Consider the following 23823-nt stretch of genomic DNA (forward strand, 5'->3'; position numbering starts at 1 on the left):
TATCATGAACCCTTCATCATATGTGGACTATATATTCTCTTTGCTGCCTGTGTTTTCTGATATAACCCTAACCTGCCTATCATTCTCTTAATAACTATCATAACCTTGAAATGCGCATCAAAAATCGACCTTTGAACTATACTATTATTATTCTATTTTGACGTCCTCTCTGGCTTGGTATTGCTTCTTCTGAACCTTATGTTAAATTATATATAAACTGATGTTGCTCTTTTCCTTTTCAATATCGCCTTACTGATGATTTTGTATACAACTGTGCATCTTTTGATAATATCCTAACCTAAATTTCCTCTTATTACTCTGTTATATTCAATCTTCTTTTGGCATTATACTGATGTCCCTGTTGTATTTCCCGGATGATTATGATTATCTTGGCTTTTGCGCTTATACGCTTATCGTTATGTGATTGTATATATAACTATACAATCTGACGATCTTCAATGTATAACCCTGACTTGGATGGTTATCTCCATCTATCCTACCTTAACTTACTTATACTACGTTCTATATATGTGTGGATGTTCTGTCTCTTTGCTCCTTCTTATTGGTATGCCTCTGCCCTCATTCTGTTTGATATATCGTCTGCATCTGCTCTCAACCTCCTATCCTCTACCTTTATGTCTCTCTCCTCTTTCTTTTCTCTTCTCCTTTTCATTTTGTTGTTTTTTCTTATACTCTATATATCTGGTATATATATACTGTGTCATCTTCCTTCTTTGTGATGTGGACGAACTGAATGCTTTTTAACCTTTGGAAAATGCTTTGAACCCGGCTGTGCACTTTATTGCCCTATTACGTACGTACACTACATTTTTCCGCTCTTTTGACTGACATCTCTGCGCTGTCCTTGACCCTTTTCTTCCATCTATCCCTAACCTTTTCCTTCGTCTATGACTCTGACCTTTTTCCCTTCTTTTAACCCTGCTCTATCTACTTACGCCTCATATATCTACTTATTGATAAATAAATCTCCCTCCTTCTTTACTAACTTGCTGTGTTTATTTCCGTTTCCTTACTGATTCCCCCGTCTCTTTACTAACTCTGAATTTCCTTATCCACACTCTCTCCTCTCTGTGAATCCCCGTTCTGCCTTATTGACTGAAATCTTCCTTCATCGCCCTCCATCGACCTCCATCGACCTTCATCGATCCCTATCGTCCTCTGTTGTCCTCTATCTTCTTTTCAACTTACTATCTATTTCTGATACTGGCCCCTGAAATATCTAACACTGCCTCTTTGCTATACTATGTTTGAATCCTTCCCCTGCTCCTCCGCTCCTCGTGACTTTCTATTCTACATCCCTTTTATATTTCTATCCCGCCCTTCGTATTCTTCCCTTCCTCACCTTTACTAACCCTGCTCCTCTGATTATCCTCTTCCTTCCCCTTACTAACCCTATGTCCCCTCCGTCACTCTTTGCTGTCTTCTTTCTGCCCTCACTTGTTATGCGAACTTATCCTGTGTGAAAACGTTTGATACTCCGTTTGCTATTCTGCTTCCCTGCTCTACTTCTCTACCCCTTACTGTCTAACTACAATACTCTTATATACTACCCTTACTCGCCCCGCCTTGCCCTGCCTGATCACCCCTCTGCTACGCCCTCCACTGCCCTCTGCCACAACTGACTCGTCAACCGGCACAACTTGCTTGACTGCACCCCTCCCCATTGGATCATCTGCCCTAACCACTTATATACCTCCTCCTCGCTCGATGCCCACTCCTCTAACCCGTCCGCCCTGCGCATCGCCCTCACCGTCTCCTCGTACACCCTCGACCCCACACCGATCGTTGCGACGGCGAACATCGCAACCATCATCCCTTGGTACTGGCATGAACCGCCCTCGACCTCCCTGAACCGCCCGCCGTCCTCGCCCAACGGCTCCCATCGCTGACACCAACCCTGCGGCAATCCGCAATGGAAACAACTGCTGAAATTCTCCATCCTCCGTCCGTCGAACATGGCCTCCTCCATCTGCCTCCTGTACTGCGCCGTCCACCCCCACGCCTGCTCCCCGCGGCCTGGGCAATCGTCCAACGTGTGCCCGTCGCTCTCTCTCCGGCGTATCCCGCAATACGTAACCGCCGCCGCCGCTGCCCCTCGAACTCCTCGTCCGCCGCCGTCGTCGCCGTCCGCCGCCGCTTGGTCGGTGCCCCGCCGCCCCGGTCCTCCGCCCCGAACCCCAACAACCGGTGCCACTGCCGGCTGACGGCCCGGAACCTGTCCCGCAACGCCGCCGTGCCGAACGGTGCCTCCTGGTACAACCGCCCGTATATCATCCCCGCCACGTGCGTGCCGTGCCCTGCCTGCAAATCCAATGCGCTGTCCTCGACCCCCACGTCGTCGTCGTCGTTGTCGTTGTTGTCGTTGTTTTTGTCGTCTGCCCGTCCGAACGCCTCGTTCAAATACCGGTTGGCGATGGCGACGGCCATGTGCCGCCACCCGCTGATGTTGATCTTGCTGCCGACCAACCGCTCGCTGTGCTGCTGCATGATCCGCCTTGCCTTGTCTGACGTCCACAACCGTTCGTCCGTCCACGGCGCCCGGCCGGGGGTGGCGTTGGCGCTCTCGTCTGTGATGGTGTTGTCACGGGCGTCGTCGTCCTCGGTGTTGTCACGGGCGTCGTTGTCCTTGGTGTTATTGCGGCGCTCGTCGCCCCTGGTGTTATCACGGCTCGCCTCGCCCGCCGCCCTGCCCCTTACAACCACGTCGTCCGCCCATAAAAATGCGCTCTTCCGGTCCGTCTGATGGATGATGCCTCCTACCTGCTGCCAAAACGGCAACACCAACCATAAATACCACACCAACAACTCGCCGACCTCGCGTGGCAGATACCGGTGTATCACCTTGGCTGTCCCCGTCTGGCGGTAATTCTTATGATACGACGTGACGAAACAAATCATGCCGTCGTGTGCAAACACGTTCCTGACCCCGCCGTTGGCCGTGTTGCTGTGTCTGATGCCTGCTAACTCGGGCGCCCGCGCCGGCTGCCCTGCCACCATGTGCATCAACATCCACAACCGCTCCCGGAACGATTCCAACGCTTGTCTGTATGCCTGCACCGTCCTCTCGCGGTATGGGTGGTGACTATTGCTGCGGTTGGACGTGGCCTCCTCCGTCCTCTCGCGGTACGGGTGTTGACTATGGCTGCGGTTGGACGTGCCCTCCTCCGCCTCTCCTGCTGCTGCCACTGCCGCCGCCGCCGCCGCCGTCCCTCGCGTCGGGTCTAACCACGCCCGCCGCCGTGCCTCCGACTCTGCGATGCGCCGTGCGATCCACCTCTTCCCCTTGCCCACCCACGCCTCGTTGCGGTCGTCGTGTAAAAACGAATACCCCGGCCGGTCCTGGCTGTGGTCGTCGTGCATGCTCTCCCACCTGATGGCGGGCAACGCTGCTGCCAACGCTGATCGGCCTCCATACCCATCGCCATGCTCATCGCCGTGCTCATTATCCCTATCCCCATCCCCGTCCACCACCGCCAACTGCGCCAACAACGACCGCGCCTCCTGCGCTACCCCGTGGAACATCTCGGCCAACTCGCACACCCGCACCCGCACCCGTCGGAACGATATCCGGTCGCCGCTCCAATCCACCATCCCCGGCGCCACCGTGTTGAACCGGATCTGCATCCCGTACGTGCGCGCGTCGTAAATCCAATTCATCACCCGGGGCTCGTCGTCCGGCCGCCCGGGCATCCGCGTCATGAACCGCCGCACCTTGTCGCGCACCAAATGGAACACGCTGCTGGCCTCCTCGTACGCCGCCTCGGCCCCTTTGGTCGCCGTCAACTCCGCCACCTCGTCCTGCCGCTCCAACCACGCCTGGTACACGACGAACATCTTGGCCACCTTGATCACGGCTGAATAATTCGTCGTGTACTCCGTCGCCTGGTGCCACCCGCCGTCCTCGCGGATGCCCAACACCGCCAACGCGCCGATCATCGCGCTCTCCTTCTGGCTCTGCTTGTACGGGTCCACGATGATGGCGATGATGGCGTCCAAACACATCCTCTCAACCTCCTCGACCTCCTCCGCCTGCGCGGCCTGCCTGCTGCCGACGTCCGCCTCGACACGGCTGGTGAACGCATCCCACAACGACCCCTGCCGCATGGTGAACCGGTACGGCGGCCGCTCGCGCTCCGGCCACTCGTCCATGCGGAACCATATGCTCACCATCTTACGCCAAACCTCCTTGTACCGCTGCCACGTGTCGTCCTCCATGCGGTTATCGAACGGCCGCACCGGCTTCTGGCCGATCTCCTTCCGCTCCGCCTCGAACAACGCGTCGTGCCCGACCTTGTGCGGTGCTGCTGTTGCGCGTGCCTTGTCGGCGACGCTGTTGAACACGGCCCACATATTTCGTAACGTCTCCTCGCCGTCCTCGATCGGTTGCGTGGCCTCCTGCAACTGCGTCCTGTTCAACCCTTCCAAATCCCTCGTCCACCCGACGCGGTATAACCACCCGTTCGGCTCCAACCTTTCGTCTACTATACTAACCTCCTCGCGCGCGTCGGCCTCGAACCGCTTCTCTTGGTTCTCATGCAACGCGACAAACCACGCCGTGTCGTCCGTCCCCGGCTCCGATGGCTCGCTTCGAACGGCTACCCCTAACCCCCGCCCGACCTCGAACCACCGGCTCCCGGCGCGCGATGGGAAAAACCGCTGGCACGGCACCTCCGTCGTCCACGGTAAATCCCTTGCTACCGTGGCCCTCTTACGCACATTGCCCCCCTTCTGCCAATCATTGTGCCATCCGTGCTCGGCCCGGCAATGCCTTTGGATGACTTGTGGCCGCCGGCACATATACGGACACTCTGCGCATCGTATGCCGTCCGCCTTCAGTGCCGCAATGTGTGGGATGGGTGGCGTGCTTGGGTCTGGATACTGTAATGTGGCTAAATCGGCTTGGGTGCGGACAATCCTTGGGATACTGCGGATGGCCTCTGCGATATGGGATCTGCTGGCGACGGGAATCTCTCGGTGATGTATCCTCAAATGTGACAATACTTCATCGGCAACCACGGCAAACTGGCATACCCTACAAATCACAACGGCATACTGGGGATTATGGACGAACGGCTCCATCCCAATGACTTGTGCTGGGGGATGAATAATGATGAATCTATTCTGCTGTTAATGGCTTGTTAAATGGCTTCCTCCTATGCTAAATACTAACATTACCTGCCTCCTGAAACTATTTACTTCTAACCTGTCTCTGCATCCTGCCCCCTTGAATCATCTTCTCCTGCTGGGTGGTGTGTTATCTGATTCGCTGGATGGCGCGCTCTTCCCAACTCGATGGGTCCGTGCGCGCCCAATCACCAACAACATCCCAATTTCCTCCTCATACGAAACCGACCTGTTCCTCCTTTTACATGCATCGAGTACCTTTGAAAATATACCTCTGACTGGATCTACATTATGGCTTTTGATGCATCCTACTTTCGTTTATTTTGGGGCTGAAAATCACTATGAACTCTACTACCCTATTTTCAATGAACCCTACCCTATGCCTTTGCGGACCCACTTTAATTTGGCTGGCCGTCTTGATGAACCCGACATCAGTTCATCGTGGACGTGATGTTAGGGTTAGGGTTAGGGTTAGGGTTTCATTTTGGAACGCGTCGAGATTTCAATTGATGGTGGAGACACTCAAGTCAATGCCAGCCAATCAGAGACCCTAGGGAACGTGTCGAGATTTCCAAGTCGGGCAGGGGGTGGCGGGTGGGGCTCCGGACGGGTCGGGCCAATGGCTGTACACGGATGGCCGTATCTCGACGCGTTCCGGCATGGAATAACTGAGTAAGAGGCCCAGAGTTTGCTGCGAAGAGCCTTAGTGTTATTCCCACGCAGATCAAGGCCATCATGGCGGCCACCTCTGTCAACGATCTGTTGAAGCGGCTGGAAGGAGCGCAGCATCTTATGCGCATCAACGACGACGTCTGGCCGACCATGTTTCGCTGTGCCAGCGTGTCCGTGGCCGAGTTCGAGCAGCTCAAGAAGATCACGAACATTGTCCGCCAGGGCCGGGTCATCAGCATTGGGCTTGATGAGGTCAAGTTCGACAACGGGAGCAGCTACCAGCCGCAGCCCGAAACCCTCTTTGTCGACTGCACGGCGGATGGACTGCAGAAGCGCGAGGCAATCCCCGTCTTCAATGGAAATCTGATCAAATTGCAGGCTGTCCGTGCCTGCCAGCAGGTCTTCAGCGCAGCCTTCATCGCCCATGTCGAGGCGGCTTACAGTGACGATGAGATGAAGAACAGGCTCCGCCGTCCAATTCCGCATCCGGATCAGGATTTCGACTGGTTGGTCATGACATGCCTGAATTTCGAGAACACCATGCGGTGGCACGCGCAGCCCGAAACCGTAAAGTGGCTTTGCCAGGCTCGTCTAGACTGGGTCGGGGCCATGTTAGCAACTGCCAGTACCGATGGTGACTCGGCGACAGACCAGGACCCGATGCAGGCTATGGCTCCGAAGATCTATGCCGCGTGCGAGAAGCTCAAGGATTTACTTGCTGAGCTCCCGCCGAAGGATGCGGAACGGGTCAAAGCGCAAACCATTGACGCGTAACTCTGGAAACGCTGAGAAGAACTCATGGCTTAGTTGATTTTCCGTCCGATCCTGTTGCCGCCTCTCTCATGCGGTGGGCAAACTCCTGACATCGGGATTGTGGACTATAGATACAGAAGAAGCATTAAAACATGAACCGAGTAACACGTACATAATTCTTCTCAGAATTGGCCAAACACCTCTCAGGTGGTTTGTAACAACCCGAGCTCACTGATTGTCTACTTCACCAGCTTGTATAGTATATCATGGTGGTGTTCACTTTTAAGGCCAAGGGGTTCAAACCTGTCATCTCACAGCAATGGTTGGGACCTCTAACACCTCTTGTTTCGGTCCGAGGTTCGGCTGGCTGGAGATTATTGAGAACAAGTCTGAGGGTCCCGCCATCGGCGACTCTCGATCCTGGGTTGAGCAGACTAAATCTCAAAGTACGACTATTATAGAGTTCCTGTGAGAGAAAGAGTTGTTTACAGGTTTGACCCTCATATATGCACTTCAACGTGGCTTAATTGACTTCTCACTATCTAGGAGAAAGATGGAGCAGATCATTCGCTTTGGGGGTTAAGTTTTGCCTCCACCCGTTGCGGGACTCTGAGACAAGAGACATACTTCTTCTTTGCCTACAGTGTATTATGGGCAGTGTTTTCTTTTCCTTTTTAGAGTCTTCTCTCTCGGCAAAGGCCACAGTGAAGACCGGTAAAAACCGGGTCCGGTCCGGTCGGAGGACAATCGTCGACATTCGTGCTTTCGCCGGGTTTGCCGTAGGAACCGCGGGCGGGGCACGGCTGATCGGCATCCCCACACTCTTCTTATCGGACGTCGGCGATCATACAATGCAGCCTCGCTCGGCAATTCTGCATCTATCATCACCTGACTCCCCGCACTGCTACCTAACAATGATACCGGATCTGCATAGTTACCAATGGAGTCAAATTGCGCGCGGGGAGATTTCCTGTAAACCGGCCATCCCCGGGACGTGATCATGCTGATCCAGAGCTGGCACCGGTCTTCGGCTGGTGGCTTCTAAACAAAGAACTTATCGGGGCTATAGTCAATAAGTCTGATAGTTCATAGGCTACTTATCGTGACAAGTACTACTTGATGTAAAAGCTGGCTTTCTGCTCCGTCTCGAGGTGCAGCGTTCACACGTTCAAACTCATTTTACGGAGGTAACGCAAACGACAACCCACCATGAATACCACATTGAAGAGTCTTCTTTCGTTTGGTCTGGTGGCCTGGTTTACTGCTGTGAAGCTAGCAGCTGCAGTCAAGCTATCGGATCACACTCAGGACCTGTTTGAAGAGTCGATGAACTTTCTGGACAAGATTTATGATCCTGCTGCTGGTTATCTTTACTTCTTCTACTTCCCGCTTGCCGCGGGCAAGCATGAAACCCGCTCCTCCGTCTGGTACGCAACAGGCCTTCTTCAGCGCAATGAGGGAGACGACGTGGAACAGGCCGTCAAGATCATTAAAAACGTCATCGCGGACCAGAAGAAAGTACCACAAGAACAATGGTAAGAGTGGCGGCGTGCTCCTTTCTGTATTCTGAGACTTGCTCATTGCTCCTTGCTGTCTAGGTATGGAGACTACACTGTATATCCCGAGGAACCAACTGTGGGATCCCCAGCATACCCTAAGAACGTATGTCTACTTTTTCGAAGCAACATCTCTTCGTCTGTTGACTTTATACCAGATCTTCAACTCCTGGGACCCAAATTGGCGAGGGTTCATCGGCAGTAACCTCATCGTCATTTATGAGGAGTTCAGGCACCTGATTTCCGAAGATATTCAGATGCTCATCCTCGAGAGCATGCGGAACAATACTGTTGGCGATAGTTATCGCGTCGGGGGCGTGGATGATGATGTCTTGTATCCATCTTACAGCAACCCAGCTCTTATGAGGGCTGTCGCTACTGGATGGACCGGCCGTATGCTCAACGACTCTAACATGACCGCAGCTGGAGAACTGTACGCTCGAGAAATTTTGGACCTTTTTGACCGCAACGACACGCTTTCTGAGTTCAATAGTCCAACATACGCAGGGGTCAGCCTCTACGCGCTAACAATGTGGACCAAGTACATGCCCGAATCGTCTCTCATGGGCCAGAACGGGGCACGCATGATTGAGGCAGTGTGGGAAACAATCGGAAACATGTACAACGCTAACCTTCGCAACATCGCGGGCCCATGGGATAGAACCTACGGGTTTGATATGAATCAATACGTCGCCATCCTCAACATATATATCTGGTCCCTCGTCGGCAAATCCCAAGCGCCTGGTATTGATCAGACCTGGAGCATGGCCCATGCTGACGATTTCGAGTACGCGCCGCTCATCTCTGTTCTGGCTCCATATCACGACGCACTCGTGCCAAAGTCCGTCATTCAAAAACTCGTGTCGTTTCCTGGAGAGCATATGTACGAGACCACGGCAATTTCCCCTCCTCACGACTTGACGCCTCGGAACGTTACAGCATGGCTTTCTGACAATGTCACCATTGGCGCTGAGTCATACGATGAGGATACTCTTGGTGGTCCCCGACAAGACTCTTTGCAGTGGTCACCTGCTGCAATTCAATGGGCACGAAATGACGGCAGCATCGGATACGTAGTCCTTCATGGGACTGAACAAGCGATGGAAGTGGAGGTTGGTCCAGGGCAGTTGACATTGGCTTACCCACGCGGCAATGCTTCAAGCATCTTTACGTTCATTGCCAGCTCCAACCCCATTGGCGGCAAACGTGATGTTCAAGGATTTGGGGATTTGGACGGTATTAATATTACCACCACTGGATCAGTTCTCCCAGATCCTGACATCAGTTTCTGTGGGCTCGTGGGCGGTACGTGCTCCATCATCCAGTAAGTAAACAAGGGTCTCCCATTTTGAAAGCATCATCTGACCAAGCACAGTGGCTTTGAGTTCTGGAACATTACCTACGCAATGCCTCCGAATGCTTCTGCAACTCCTTCCATCACATTCAACATCAATCCGTAGTTTGATACATAATTACAGAGCTGGCACACTGTACATAGACGTATTTGAAATTGACCAGCGGATACACTGGGCTAGGAGGCCCTGTTTCAGGATCAAGGCATCAGACAAGTCAGGTCCTTTCGACTTTTAGAGTTGTGTCATGAATTTTCATATTGAAGTGTCGTATGTGCACATTAACTTATCCATCAGTGTCGTTATAAGGGTTACGCGGCGTCATATTGCTAAGCCATGCTTCCAGTGATAGATAGCAAGGGCTACCCTACCATAGAAAGCCTCGGGGCTGATGGGGATTTATGTTTATAGTCACGTATTTACAGGCCCAACTGACATGTTATATCTTGGCCACACAGCAGGAGCCTATTAGACAGAGATGGGCGATGTATGGAACAAAAGTCCCCATAGCCTTGACCATCTTTGCCTAGTAGGTACCGATGCGTGTCCAAGAGATGCATACTTATTCCGATGACGGGCAAAGATCGTAGTAACCATCCGCATTGTTGCCCCACCACGTTGGGAAAGGCTTTGAAGAGCCTCCCGCCCCAAATACAGCAAATGACAGAATGAACAGAACAGTAAGGCTAGCGCCGTCCATTGCGCCAGTCACGAGATACGAGTAGTCTCTGAAAATTCGCGGGCGATAGTTCCTGAGATAGAACTGCGTGAAAAAGCCAGCGATGATTTGACTGAAGATGACGCAAGTCTGCGACTGATTATACGGAATGAATCCGGCATACTGGATGAACTGGGGAAAGTTGATCTCAGACAGCGAGAATCCACGGATTTTGGGGACGAACTGGTGCGTAGGTAAGCTCGTCAGTACTGTCTGTGACATGGGTGCCGATATCTCGGTGTCTTCTGGCATTACTCACGTGTACAACGAGCCTATGAACGGCAACAATGCCAAAACCGATTCCCAAGCCGATGGGCACCATTTCGTACTTGCCACCTATCTTGTACAGGTAATGCGCTAGCGCCCAGGAGGTTGCGTTGGTGTTGTATGACTGCATAGTCGCACCGCTCCAAGCGTTATTACCGTCGCTGTCGACAAGCAACTCCCGGTTACCGTTCACAATTGAAATCATGACAGCGTAGTTGATAAATCCGCCCAGTATAGTTCCATACACTTGGGTCAAGAACATAACGCGGGGAGGAATTTTAACTGTGGGAAACATCAGTGACACTGTCCACACATAAGTATTGTTGCGACTCACGATATTCGCCCATCTTCAAGTCATTCGACAGAGTGACGGCATTAGAAATCACGTTGTGCGACCAAGCCGCGAAATACATGTTTCCGATGGGACGTTCAGGCAGTAAAAGTCCAGCAAGCATCTTTGAGAGGTTGTTGGTCGCAATGCCATTACCATACCGAGAGTAGAGAATGGTACTCTAAGCACTTGTCAGCAACATGACTGCCACAATTTGAGTGCAACATACCAGAGGAGCAATAAAGATGCCCAGCAGCAACGCCACAATGTATGCCCATGCCGGAAGGGTGATATTCTGAGTTGTCACCACAACTATACCGAGGATGAAACTGAGAACAAGAACCACCACATACCACCACCACGGGGTCTCTTTGTAGTGCTTTGCCATGTGCGCATGATGCCTGTCGTCGTACCGTCCGCTTCGGGCGCTCTTATAAGCATTAACGACATCTCCGGCCCAGAACAGAAAGCAGTGAGCAATGAGAGCCCCAATCTACTAGTTATTAGCATCCTTCTAGATGGCTCGAACTTTCCCAGTCAACATTATGACTTACAGCAGCATTTGCCATGAACATTGCGTACGCAAAGCTACCTGTGAGCCTTGGAATGCCGTAAGTCGCCAACGCCTCCTTGTTGAGCACTCCACCAGTGAAAACCTTCGCGATTGGGTATGTCGATCCATCTTCAGACCTGAGACGAGTAGACATGAATGGCTGGGACTTCGCATCCCAGGCGTTGGAGTAGTAGATACCCAGCATCACAATAAAGCACACGAAATATCCGAGAGCCGCATGCGCCTGCAGCGCCAGAGGAAGGGAGGTATTGAAAGAGGTGATCTGGACCCAGTTAGAGATATGAATATGTTATAGCACAGGGAAAGTCTTCTCTTACGTATTGCCAGTCGAAGGATAGACTGAAAAGGCCAAGTCCTTCATTATTGATAGAACCGCCGAACAGGTTTGTCAAAGTAGCAGCTTTGGCACCAGTTGCGTGCATCGCGGCAAGGCAGGGAATTGAGACCGAGTTGAGCCAGGGCCAGATATACGCAGGCAAGAACTCATATGCAAACATGCCTGCAAAACTGTACCAGAACCACCTCAACGGTTTTGAATTCTTCAAGTCTTGCCAATGGAGTCCTTGAAGGGTCTTTACCGTAGGTAAAGTGCTCCAGTACACCGCATCAACATGCCATACAGCAATAGGTCGCATGATGCCGCAGATTCCGTAGCCAAAGAGTCCGATGGAAATGACGCTCAACACGACGGTCGCAGGGCTGAGAGGAAGGTCGTAGAAGAGGTCCTGAGCAGCGAACACGGTGATGCTAGCAGCAGCGTTGGACGCAGATGTTGCAGTAATGGCGCAAATGGCATGTTCCTTCAAGTTCCAAGGGCCATGGTTCAAGAATGAGACGGTCCGAATCCAGCGAGGAGGCGTTCCCTCCCCACCCTTCTCCCTCCACCGAGCTTCGAGCTTATCGCCTCGGGGGAGAAAGTTGGCCCATGCTTTGCCCATGAAATAGGCAATGAGAACGATGAAGGTTCCCGAGATGGTGACCTGGGTGGGTTTGAACTGGAACGAAGTAGCACTGTCAATACGTTTCGTCCACCGTCTTCAGAGGATATTGCACGACTAGACATACCGTGTAGATCTGACTCATGACAGCTTGAAAGGCCGACAAGCAAGTGGCCAGGAAGATGCTGCGAAATGTCAAAGAGGGTTGAAAGTCATCCCGGAGAGGCAACAGGTGCTGAGCAGCATCTGCTCCAGTTCTGATGATAACTTCTTCGCTGCCATTGTCCTTTTCATGACTACCACTCTCCGATTGGGGGGCCACAGCTTGAATTTCCGCTTCCAACTCTTTACCAGCAGCAGTATCATCAAAGCTGGCCTTCTCGTTGATGGCCGCGTGGTTTGGCACGGAGACAATCTTCCCTTCAACAGGGTTGAGAGCACCGGCGACGATGGTGTCACCAATTGGGTCTGGCGCTGGCATGGCTGCTGCGCCGAATCCTCCGAGGGACTGAGGCTCGAAAAGAATTTGAAAACCCCGCTATCTGGGGGAGCGAATGTAACCGTCTGATGTTCAGGAGAGTTGTGAGACCAAGATGATTCTCTAGTCGCATCGGCGACGGTCGAGTCTATAAAGGCTTTGAACCCCTTGCTGGTGGTTTCACAGACTACATGTACAGAGATGATACGGAACCTGTCGTTCTGGAACCTTTGTCTTGACAAGGTACAGACGTCTGGTGCGATAACTCGTCGAGCTGGGCGGCGACAGATGGTGCAATGGGAGGGGGGTGTTGTGCCATTGGATGTCTTGGGAGGTCCGCCCAGAATTGTCGGCGACACGTTGCGTTGGACAGGGGCGTCCGAGTTCCGACAGGGATCCTCATGCAAACCCAATGGCCCGGTAAATTGAAATGTCACTTCATAGACACACGAAGCTACACGCAATTAGGAAGGTGAATGTCTACGCGTACTGACGTGATAAGGAGTTTCCTGATGCAGGCTGTTCTTGTTGGTCGTTGATTTCCCTCTGCCCCAGCAAGTGGCGATGCGAAGCTGTTCCCACAATGCTCGAATCATATTCGGCGGCAATTCCAGGGTAAGTTACATGGTGGCACATACAAGCAAACGCCCAGCCGGGAAGGTTGTGCAGAAGCGTCGCCAAGGAAGTGTCGAGACCACCAGTCGAAGCTTTTCAGTGTGCTGGCCGACTTAGCGAGCCTCGGATTCGTGACGTGCCAATCACGAGTTGGGGACGAGGAACTTTTCGTCTCCTTGTCGATTAGTGTGGGGGTGGATCCTTAATCTGGACGAGTCGCAACAGCATCCTACACCTGACGTGCTCAGTCGTCAGCGGTCCGCATGTCTTCTGGGAAGATTTTTTTCGACTTTTACATCATTTCTTGTTCCTTTAGCAATCCCTTCAGTCGACTTGCCCGTGCACATCATAGGCAAAAGTTCCTCGCCAGTGGCGGAACTTGAGGGAATTGAGCGCAGTGGTTGCACACCCGCTTCATTTTGGGACAAGGGCTGAGCCGGAGTTCCGTCCTGGGAACACAACGCAAGAGATAAGCAATGTGATACCATAGCGATAAGGGCGGCTGGTGGGAAGAGGATGCCGAGAGATCCCGGGTCTCAGTGATCGGGACGTGGGGAGCATTGTAGCTGGAACTTTATCTCGGCCTCTCCCTCGGGGGCAGCCCAAAGTCGATTAGATCAGACGCCCAAATGGAATGGCAGCGCATTGCCAAGTTATCGGGGTCTTTTATCAAGCCGCACTGCGTTGATGGTCAGGTTGCTTCTGACTGAATGCCAGAGACTGGGCCAACGGAGTGTGTGACAAAGTCGTACGAACCATCTACGTATTTACGCCGTCACGCGTTGATCAAGCTGGCGCAGAGACATGTCAGTACTTCGAATGTCTGTTTTCAGTCCTGCGCCGGGCACCTTCGTACTCACGTGGAGGATAAGGCCCAGATATGCTAAGTAACGCGTGACCGTGGAGACTGGGGGCTGGAAGACGGGACACTGCCGTGCCCACAACCTGTGCAACGGTGCACTGATTGGGCCGCGGCACCTCCAGGTGAACCTGATAGCAGCAGTATCTTCTCTCGCTGAACATCGCCGCACTCAACGCAGTCAAGGGAATGAGAGAGGCCGCATCCGAAAAGGCTGGGGCTGGTAACTCCACCAAAGCTGAAGCAGCACATCAGCGTGTGAGGTCGAGAAGGGTCGTTGATGTTTGTCCACACACCTATGCCGAACAGTGGTTCGCTTACGTACGTACGTGGGCCCGCGAAGTAAGCACCTTGTATTTCCGAGACCATATTGGAACTGCGGGGTCTCGTCGTCGCATCGGGCGGCACCCTCCAGCGCGCTAATTAGTGCCGCAACCAAAGCGCCTGCATCCTGCTGTTTGTCTTTCAATTCTTGGGGGCCATTACTCAAATCGGGAAGAGTCAATCTTGAATCCTGTAGGTTATCAAAATTCGGTATCAAACGTCAGGGCACATTCTTTGAACGTTCTGTGTATTTCAACGGGATCCGCCTTTCCAACATGCAATGTTTTACCAGCGCCACATGCTTCCCTCCAGACATTCATTTTCCAGTGCATGCATCCCGCCTGAGTCATCAGATAACAAGCTGGTGCGTGGGGTCAATTCTCTATTTTTTGGGGAAGCGATTCTTGGGGTTGCCAGTTTCATCAGTGTTTTTCTTGACGTCCATGCCGCAGAAATTCAGCACAGTATATGGAACATTTGAACCCATCTTCCGGCTTGTCAGACACAGGACCGTTGCAGCTGCTTGTAGGCTCTGCGTCCTCGATTTTATGCACTACTCTATGTTTTCGGTATTTTTCCCAGCTATCTGCAAGTTGTGGGTCATTTCTCCGCTGGGCATGCGACTAGAATTGAATGTGTACCTTTCATTCTTGTTGATTTTCTTAAAACTACTCATTTTGCTAACCTTTATTTTTCAGCAATCCTTTGCGCGTATCTTTCCAGATCTCGTCTATGATTGGTGCTCTTCTTATACAACATTCCAGAAGGGCGAAGCCTTAGGTCTTACATAGTGTTCCCCTTTGTGTCCTGGGCCAGGGCCTCCAAATTTACCTCGTCAATATGCGTGGAGCTGGCCCCGCAAATGAGGCGTCTTTCATCGTCGCAAAGACGCTAGTTGAATTCGGCAAAGGGTTATATCAGACTGCAGTCCACGTTTGCATCCAGGCGGTGGTTGACCGGGATGACGTCGCCGTAGCTACAGGAGAGTTTTCTGCGAGCATGAATCTTGGTGGTGCTATTGGAACAAAGTACGTGACTTGCCAACCGTGATGGGGTACCCTTGGCCTGAGCTGTCCTCAGTATTTCCGGCCGGTGCCATTTGGCGTTCAAACCTTCTCACAAAATTTGAGAAATATCTCCCATCCACTTCCACATCCAAGGCAAGGTTCGTTCATCTTTGCGTATGTTCTCGTTGCACAGAAATTGGCCATCGGCACGACTGAGCGACAAGCAATCGACCTTGCATACAGAGAGACCCAGCAGCTGCTTGCTATTTCTGCTACATGCGCGCTAGCTCCGATGGTCATTATAATGTGGCTGGTCGAAAATATTGATTTAGTTCAGACGCAAGGATCGAGCGTACCGGAGTAGGCCAGGGACAAAGTCGAAAACGATAGGGGAGGTGACGTTGAAAGTGTCACTATTGAGGCTAACAAGACTTGCGGTGTTTAGATTTGTTTCTTCATAATTTGAGACGAGATTGAGTCTATACAAAGTGTCGTGATATACCATTCAGTCTTGTGCTGCAAAAGGCCAGTCCTCAAGGAACGTCGCTGAACCTCTACTTAATGAACATATAATGCTGGTGCCGCGACCCTCTCCGTTATGAATATGAGCGGCAAAGTACTTCAGCTTCCTAGATGCCTGAAGGCGTCTTTCCATAGTCAAAACGTTATCCACCATCTTTCGCCGCTGGTGACGATCTGCTATCTCTTTGTAATGACGATCGTCTTTACCTCGCTTTCTCCAGGGATCCCAATAGTAGCGCCACGCGTCTCCCGAAGCCTTCGTTCAACCACCGGATATTTCACCTTATCTTGAATCAGGTTGAGAAAAGCATCAGCTCCTCCCTCCAACGCGAACGTTCCTTCAGCAGGCGGGGTGAGGTTCGTTGTCCGCCGAAGACACATCACTGTCCTTGAGTCCGGAGAAAGAGGATATCCAATAGCAACGATCACTCCGTCGCTGAATGATTGTAGTATCAGGGAGAGGCGGCGATCCAGTGACTCGAGCGCGGTCAGAAAGACAGAGTTACCGTCCACGAGGTAGCTGCTACGAATTAGTCGTCTTTACGTTTTCGGCATTCTTCCCATCAACTTACAGGACTGGAACGCAAGGCTTGGCAAGGGTGGGCAAAGCTTGGACTCCGGTAGGTCCAATCTCGGGGATACCTAATTTGGATCGGATAATGCTCTCCCATAGCCGCGAGACTGTTTACATTCCATGATTCAGAGCAAATGTATGATCGATTAAACTCTGACTTAACATTGGATGCAGTCTGGATATTTTACTACTGAATCACCAAGTAATTTGGGATGACTGAAAAGTCTCAATCGTGCTTCTTTGAAGATGACCCTTCTCATTACCGAGGCACATGTGACTTATGCTTTTAGTGCGTAAGGATTCTGTATTCTTTCATGGCTTGAAGTGCACATTGCTGTTGTGCGCGATTACGGACGATACGGGCGACACGCCTAGGACAACACCGGCGCTGCCATCGACAGAAACCATGAGAATGATCGGGGTTAAATGAATTGCAGCACACCCACTTCGCAGTATGGTAATCCAGGCACAATTCTGGGGAGAAGTTTTGGAAAGTGGGACAGTGTAAGAATCGTCATGCCCCCGAAATCACAACAATCACCAGCGCCGCAGGTCCTGGATATCAATTGTACTTGCCTGTTAGCACGTGGTAAATAGTCTTTGCCACTCTATCATTGGCTAACGTCCGTTACCCTGCAATTAGTTGGGTCTCTTTTGACTTTCCCCTTCAGCAGTCCGTCATCCATCCCACTGGCAGCCATCTGTTGGGTGGGGGGCCCAAAGCGTGTCTAGCGTATCACCGCAATCCGCGTAAATGGCGTATCCCCAGCATCTAGATCTGGAATTGAGTGGGGTATCCGTACATAGTACCACCTCCGATGGACACTTGCTACAGACACGCCACCTTGCTCTTGCAGTTCTGCCAGCTATTTCCCCGCGTCTCTCCGTGTTCGCCTCTTCTGTGATTCAACTCCTGTTGAAGCCTGAACGAAGGATGTGTCAGTCCCATTAACGAAGTCATCTAATTCACACGAGCACGAGCACGAGCATCTGTTCCCCCAGAGTCTCAAGCCTCCCACATAATGTGTGTTTGACTAGAACGTCGCATAAAACTCCGGTCATCAACATCAAGGATGAAATTACGGTAGAAACTTGTCATTTACAATTTGAGTGCACAATAATAGTTTCAAGCTAGCGCGTTTCGATGCCATCATTAACTCAAGCACCGCGTAGGTACTCGCAAACCGGCTTTCCCCATCTGACAGCGCTTTTATACTTCCACATTCCTGGGCAGTTTCCTTTTTTCAGACCTTCAATTGCATCAGCAAGTGCAGAACCCATGCCCTCCGCCTTGATCTCTTTCAGGGGGTACAAGTATGTCTTGAAAGAAAAGAGAATGCTGTGTGACTTCGGGAGCCGGCTCAAAGTCTGCAATTCGCATCGCACAAATGCCTTTGCAATTGTTAGCTGGCTCATCTCATCCTCGGCCTCACAAGTCTTTCTATATCTACCTTTTCCGCATCAACATATTCTTCGGGATCCGCCTTGTATTCGCCGTGGATGTGGTTCCCTTTCGCATTATACAGACTTGTGTGAGTCTGAATTGTCCACTTGGGTTCTACTGCGTTAGCTTATACATTCTGAGCCTTTTTTGTGGCGAGATAGACTTTACATTGACACGTTTAACGCTCTCTCCAACTTTCAATTTTGTGAAGAAACGTTCCATGCTAGGTCCTATTTTTTCATACGCTGGAACAGTGGTGTGAATGGCATTCATATGTTTCCCAAGCTTCGAGGCAGGGTTCCACCCTGATGGGAAGCAGCACATGAATGCCACACACTGATGTCCACCAGGTGTTGGTTTCAGGATGAAAATGTCCTCTTCGACCGACGTGCCTACTGCACGTAGGGCAGCAAGTGTATCGATTGGGGTTTCGACTGAGTATTCATCTCGTGTTACCTGATTCCTGACAATGCTGCCGTTTTCCGCGAGTTCGAATAATGTGGGATATCGGGTGGGTAGGTATTCTGACATCAGGTAGCTGTACAGCTCTTGCACAGCATCCTGGCCGGATGGAATGTATCCATGAACTGTCTGGCCGTGTTTTTCGATGAGGGTTTTGCGAAGATTGATTCGTTCAAGATAGTCTTTGTCGATTGTGATAAGATCGGACGGCGTATCGGACTGCAGGGCTGTACTCAGAGCTGTCAGAACCAGTCTCGCCGGCATTCTTATGAATTACACGAACCCATGGTGATGTGATAAATTGGCTTGAAAGGTCTGAATTTCCTTGGTGATGCGGATTTCCAGTCGAAGTCTTCAAGCCGTTCCAAAGAGGCCTTAGTCGTTACGTTATGAGCGTGGTTCTCCGATTGTCTTATACCAGACTTGAGCTCGTTGGAAAGACGCCATTTCCTAATCTTCATGGTCGATGTCAGTCATGAATACAGGATGAGATATGAGCATAACCCTACCGTTGATGTAATCCAGGCAAAGAAACCAATGAAAAGTACAAGTGCTGCGGCTGGTGCCAGACTGAAACTGGCTTTGAACTCGTAGTTGAATGTCATTGTAGGTGGCGTATGGATTTGGCTGATGTATTTGTTGAGTATCTATGTCGACGACCAAGAAGCCCATCTTCTTTGGGGGTTCACTACTTTATATGGAAGCGAAAGAGCTGTAGTTGACCTCCCTGGGAGTGTGGGAGTGAATCTATTCAGTAGGACCCCACACCCCCCACCCCTTTTAGACCGGAGATGCACCCGTGTGACGGGTTATCAAGGCGGGGAAATGACACGACAAGACACCCGAAAGTCATCGAATCCAATCTTGTCTGGATCTAGACCAGAAAGTTCGGGGTTAGAGGTGAATTTCCTTCGGTGTTAAAGGAGTTGCACAGTCCGGTAGCGTTGAATTGTCTTTCCTCGTGATGCCCGCATGGCAGCGTGGGCTGGATCGTACGATGTACCTATTTTCTTTGCCTAAGATGGTTCACTAATGTCTCAGAGATTACCCTCGCCCTCTTTGCTACAAGCTTGCTTCGACTCCGTTGTATGCGAGCAGATTGGGCGTGTACTCCGGTACTCCATTAATGACGTCCGGCTTAGCCAGCTCCAAAATTCTGGCAGTCACTGCCTCAACAGACTCTAAGCCTCCTTCCAGGCTCTTCAGGTACAGCACCAGGCCAGAAACGTGGGGCGAGGCCATAGATGTGCCAGTCAACGCTACGTCTTTTCCTGCTTCTAATGAAAGCGAGTACACGTCAACTCCTGGAGCATATAAGTCAACTTTGGATCCGAAGTTGCTGTAGCTTAGAACAGTGTTGTTTGCAGCGCTAGCTGCGACCGTGATAGCACTGACTACTCCCGCAGGAGATACGCGGTTCACATCAACACCAGCGTTGCCGGCGGAGACAACTGACAAAATCCCCTGCTCAGATGCTGCGTGCACCAGGCTATCAAATGCGTAGTTGATTGGGCCGCCTTTTTTGGGGTCAGCTTATCCGAACCAAGTTTGCAGTCACATATGACTCACCCAGGCTCATATTGATAACTGACACTGCAGCACGACCAGGGATCGACGTGATGTTGTTCACAGCCCAAGAGAATCCATCCATAAAGTCCGACATGACACCCTGCAGATGTATGTGAGCCTCTGTGTCTCCGTCGTTCCACTTAGTTACTCACTCTACCAGGTGCAATTACTTTGACAGCAATGACACGCGCTTTCTTCGCAACTCCCCATGTCTTGGACGCAATAGTACCAGCAACATGCGTGCCATGGCCAGTGCTATCTTCGAAGGGGATGTCCGCGAATACAGTGTATCCTAGTTCGGCCCGCCCTTCAAAGTCGGGGTTGTCGATCCAGACACCGGTATCAATCACATACGCGAACGTACCTTCTCCTCCGTTTTCTTCGTGGCGATATTCGAATCCATCTCTAAGGTTGTCATTGGCATCAATGGGGGCCACGTGTGAAATAGTGCCCAAACCCCATGTCGCCTGCTGCTGGGACACAACATCAAACGGATAGATGGAAGTGTCTGGCTCCACACGCTCGACCTGTCACAGATGTCAAACATAATCCCACTATTCTCTTTTTTGACTTGACGTACGACTTCATCTGCTTGGATCTCCCTCAAGGTTTCTTCGTCGAAAGAACCCGTATAAGCGTGGAAAGAGCCGATACCAAAGGTCTTCTCAACTCCGACGAGGTCGCGGCGGGATAAATCCCGCTTGTTGTGGACTTCCTGCACCCATCTGAGATGGTTTTCAACAGCAGTCTCGGGTATACTCGTCTTCAGACTGATGATGTATTTATCTGGAATCACAATTTCTCGACCTGCCAAGATTTGGGCAAGGGCAAATGGAACGCCGTTCAAAAGAATAGAGAAATTGAACCTCATTTTGACGCAGCTGGTAATCTGAAATTGAAAGAAACTCCCTTTTCTGGCGGGAAATTTCACGTTTTATGCTCTGGCTTTGATCACGCAACAGCAATTGAAACTGATGGTTACCCGAGTCTATTTTCTTGGCTCTCGTATTTCTGGCTCGCTAACCCTCAATAGGTAGGTCAACAAGGATCATCGCAATGGGATCCTGACCGAATGGTACCTTGCCACGCCGCTTCACAAGATGCAATCACACAGCCAATCCACGTTGTCCAAGTGCCCCGGTCGGCCATCTCAACTTTTAAGGATAGAATCAGGACGCATTTCTCAATCTCTCGGACACGGGCCACACAGTAAATGTCGAGTGCTACGATTGTCAAACATATTTGAGCAGCAGCAGTAGAAAATTACCTCCCAGGCTCAGTAACTTAGCAAGCTCGGCCAGACAGACCTTTGGGTAACCATTAATTCAATCCCAGTTTTCATGGAACTGAGAAGCGCATTCTCAGGAGGCGGCCCTGTTCATAATTACTCCTGATGGATCTCGAGTAACCTCGTCACCCCACTGCGCCTCCCAGTTGTTCTCCTGCAGATATTTTTTCCAAGCCTCATCGTCATCGTTCAGCCGGCGAGACACGTCCGGAATAACAAACAGCGCGATTATGGCACCTAAAACAGCAAATCCTGAGCCAATTAAGAAAGCTACTTGGTTTCCTTTGGAGGGATCCGACGTGTAGGAGTTGAGAATGGCCGTAAATACCTTAGACGAGTCAGTTTGAGGAGCAAAGGCCACAATCTAGCGAGAAGAGACGAAGTTACCTGTGTCCCAATAGCCGCTCCAGCTTTTGAGAAAGCCGAAATAAGACCCATCATCTGTCCTCTGATGGACGTTGGAAAACACTCAGAAGCAGTCAAGACAACCGTACTGGGTAACTTGTTAGTCGAGCTTTTCCGCCGAATCTAGGCGACTCGTCCTCGTCTCACTTACCTTCCGGGTCCAACTTCGCCCAGCGTCAAGAAAATACCGTACAACACGACGAACAAGGGGAAGATGTTTTGAATAGGGTTCATCGCTCCACCAAGAACAAATCCAAGGATTGCCTGCAGTGTGAACCCCAAGGCCATAGTCTGACGTCGACCAATTTTGTCGGAGAGATATCCTCCGATAAAGGGACCGGGTACGTAAAAGCAGTTGATCACGACACCCCATCCAAGCGTTTTCACGAGGCTGTCACCGGCATTGGCTCGAGACATGATGGTAGAGCTGAAAATACCAAAAGGAATGCTGATCCAGTTGTATAGGAACCAGGTCGAAGCGGAGCCGATGAGAGGCCTCCAATACCTTTTCAAAGCCAGCCAGTAAGGTGTGCGCTGCTTACGCATTGCTGACTTGCGGTATGCTGTTGAAACGGCCATACGCATCCTGAACCAGAAAATGAGAAGCGGGGGTGCCATTCCGAGAGCAAAAGATGTTCGCCAGACGATGTCATACTTGGAAACTTGCTGACCAACACACAGTAAGAGAAGCAGGGGCACCAAAGCGCCCCAGATATATCCCAGACTGCTTGATAGATCCGCCAACATGGCGAACATGAAGCCTCGCCTCTTGCGATACTTGGCGTCTTCGTCTGTGGCTTCGGCTGCACCAGCGCCTGACACAGGATACTCTCCACCAGCACCAACGCCGGCTATACCGCGAGCCACAATCAACATCCAGAACATTCCAGTCGGGTTTGTTCCACTGGCCGCCGTGGAGAGCGTGATGCCCAGCACCAACAGAACTGTGGTTGCAACGGCGCCGGTCTTTCGTCCAAGTTGGTCAACTACCACGCCAAAAAGCAGCATGCCAACAATCATTCCGATGAGGAACGCATTTGACAGACGCTGGTAGATTGTGTCAGTTAATTCGTCGGGATATAGAATAGCGAGCAGCAGCTCCACATTGCCAATGACGGCGGCATTGCTGTAGAGACAACTGTTAGTTTCGGACGTCAAGAGGGATTAAGACTAGACATGACGAGAGTTCGGAAAGAGTCATACTATCCGTCAGAACCAATCGCCAAGCCAGAGAATAAGACCATAAGCCAGACAGAAACGGTGCTGTAATAGGTCTTCTCAGGCTCCTCCGTCATGATGTCTATTTCTCCTTTCCCCACGTTCGCAGCCGCCTTTGCATCATCGGTTGCAATCTTGTCGCTGCCCGCAAAAGTCGTCGGCACCTTTGCGGGCGCGTCGATGTCGTGTGTTGGTTCGGCGCTCATAATGCCGGTTCGCTGCAGTTCCACGGGCAAAACATAAGATTGATGGGCAAAACCGGGAGAGAAGAGGGTAACGACAATCCTCCCCAAACTCCGGCGGACCACCCATCCATTTTACTCATTACCACGGCTCGATATCTCACCCAACCCTCCGGACCGGGTTCCTCAGATCTTCGGCAAATAACAGGCAGCGATTGCATTCCTATCTGCTGGTCCGGTTCGGCGATGTAACCCGAGGGAAACACGCATCCGTTATCAACACCCTTGCGAATGATACGAGTTGGTCGCTGCAATTGTTGGTACCTGCTGCGTGGCTGGCATGACTCGTGTGGGGAACATTCCAAAGCCAGGAAATGATCCGCATCTGCTGCACCCCGGAGAGGGGTTGGTGCGCGAAGTCGGACAGCCCCCGACATCCGACCTCTCGGCAGTTCATCCTTCGTTGTCTCTGCATTTGCCTGTCATTTTCTCACTCGCGAAAAAATCAGAAAGACACAGATCCATTCGTCAGTTTGACTTGACAAATCTTACAATTGTCTGTTGAAGATA

General features: G+C 51.4%; 8 protein-coding genes across 8 annotated transcripts; 2 read left to right on the forward strand and 6 right to left on the reverse strand.

The window, feature by feature from the left end:
* Window positions 1-1600: 1600 nt before the first annotated feature.
* Window positions 1601-5396, reverse strand: CGGC5_v008661 (uncharacterized protein; the record flags this gene model as incomplete). The annotated part of the gene is made up of 5 exons (XM_066152048.1): window positions 1601-2037; window positions 2094-4749; window positions 5053-5137; window positions 5192-5216; window positions 5375-5396. The coding sequence occupies 5 exons, from the start codon at window positions 5394-5396 to the stop codon at window positions 1601-1603; spliced, it is 3225 nt and encodes a 1074-aa protein (XP_066008437.1).
* A 484-nt stretch (window positions 5397-5880) lies between these two features.
* On the forward strand, window positions 5881-6591 carry CGGC5_v008662 (Uncharacterized protein; the record flags this gene model as incomplete). The annotated part of the gene is made up of 1 exon (XM_032027818.1): window positions 5881-6591. The coding sequence occupies one exon, from the start codon at window positions 5881-5883 to the stop codon at window positions 6589-6591; it is 711 nt and encodes a 236-aa protein (XP_031875827.1).
* Window positions 6592-7779: 1188 nt separating this feature from the next.
* Window positions 7780-9586, forward strand: CGGC5_v008663 (uncharacterized protein; the record flags this gene model as incomplete). Its single annotated transcript, XM_032027820.1, has 4 exons — window positions 7780-8105; window positions 8169-8232; window positions 8285-9450; window positions 9502-9586. The coding sequence occupies 4 exons, from the start codon at window positions 7780-7782 to the stop codon at window positions 9584-9586; spliced, it is 1641 nt and encodes a 546-aa protein (XP_031875830.1).
* A 454-nt stretch (window positions 9587-10040) lies between these two features.
* On the reverse strand, window positions 10041-12787 carry OPT8 (Oligopeptide transporter 8; the record flags this gene model as incomplete). The annotated part of the gene is made up of 7 exons (XM_032027821.1): window positions 10041-10379; window positions 10456-10745; window positions 10798-10975; window positions 11024-11287; window positions 11349-11630; window positions 11686-12363; window positions 12434-12787. The coding sequence occupies 7 exons, from the start codon at window positions 12785-12787 to the stop codon at window positions 10041-10043; spliced, it is 2385 nt and encodes a 794-aa protein (XP_031875836.1).
* A 1398-nt stretch (window positions 12788-14185) lies between these two features.
* On the reverse strand, window positions 14186-14627 carry CGGC5_v008665 (uncharacterized protein; the record flags this gene model as incomplete). The annotated part of the gene is made up of 3 exons (XM_032027822.1): window positions 14186-14190; window positions 14260-14496; window positions 14588-14627. 3 exons carry the CDS (start codon window positions 14625-14627, stop codon window positions 14186-14188), a joined length of 282 nt encoding a protein of 93 aa, XP_031875835.1.
* Window positions 14628-17843: 3216 nt separating this feature from the next.
* Window positions 17844-19196, reverse strand: CGGC5_v008666 (uncharacterized protein; the record flags this gene model as incomplete). Its single annotated transcript, XM_066152049.1, has 5 exons — window positions 17844-18077; window positions 18137-18223; window positions 18586-18818; window positions 18875-19046; window positions 19101-19196. The coding sequence occupies 5 exons, from the start codon at window positions 19194-19196 to the stop codon at window positions 17844-17846; spliced, it is 822 nt and encodes a 273-aa protein (XP_066008485.1).
* Window positions 19197-19653: 457 nt separating this feature from the next.
* Window positions 19654-21031, reverse strand: SMP1 (Subtilisin-like proteinase Mp1; the record flags this gene model as incomplete). Its single annotated transcript, XM_066152050.1, has 4 exons — window positions 19654-20108; window positions 20161-20260; window positions 20313-20687; window positions 20741-21031. 4 exons carry the CDS (start codon window positions 21029-21031, stop codon window positions 19654-19656), a joined length of 1221 nt encoding a protein of 406 aa, XP_066008484.1.
* A 490-nt stretch (window positions 21032-21521) lies between these two features.
* On the reverse strand, window positions 21522-23277 carry GIT1-2 (Glycerophosphoinositol permease 1; the record flags this gene model as incomplete). The annotated part of the gene is made up of 4 exons (XM_032027826.1): window positions 21522-21776; window positions 21836-21941; window positions 22005-22979; window positions 23057-23277. The coding sequence occupies 4 exons, from the start codon at window positions 23275-23277 to the stop codon at window positions 21522-21524; spliced, it is 1557 nt and encodes a 518-aa protein (XP_031875829.1).
* Window positions 23278-23823: the final 546 nt, after the last annotated feature.

The sequence above is a fragment of the Colletotrichum fructicola genome (assembly GCF_000319635.2).
Source record: "Colletotrichum fructicola Nara gc5 chromosome Unknown KSG_Nara_v1_contig05, whole genome shotgun sequence".
Classification (NCBI taxonomy): domain Eukaryota; kingdom Fungi; phylum Ascomycota; class Sordariomycetes; order Glomerellales; family Glomerellaceae; genus Colletotrichum; species Colletotrichum fructicola.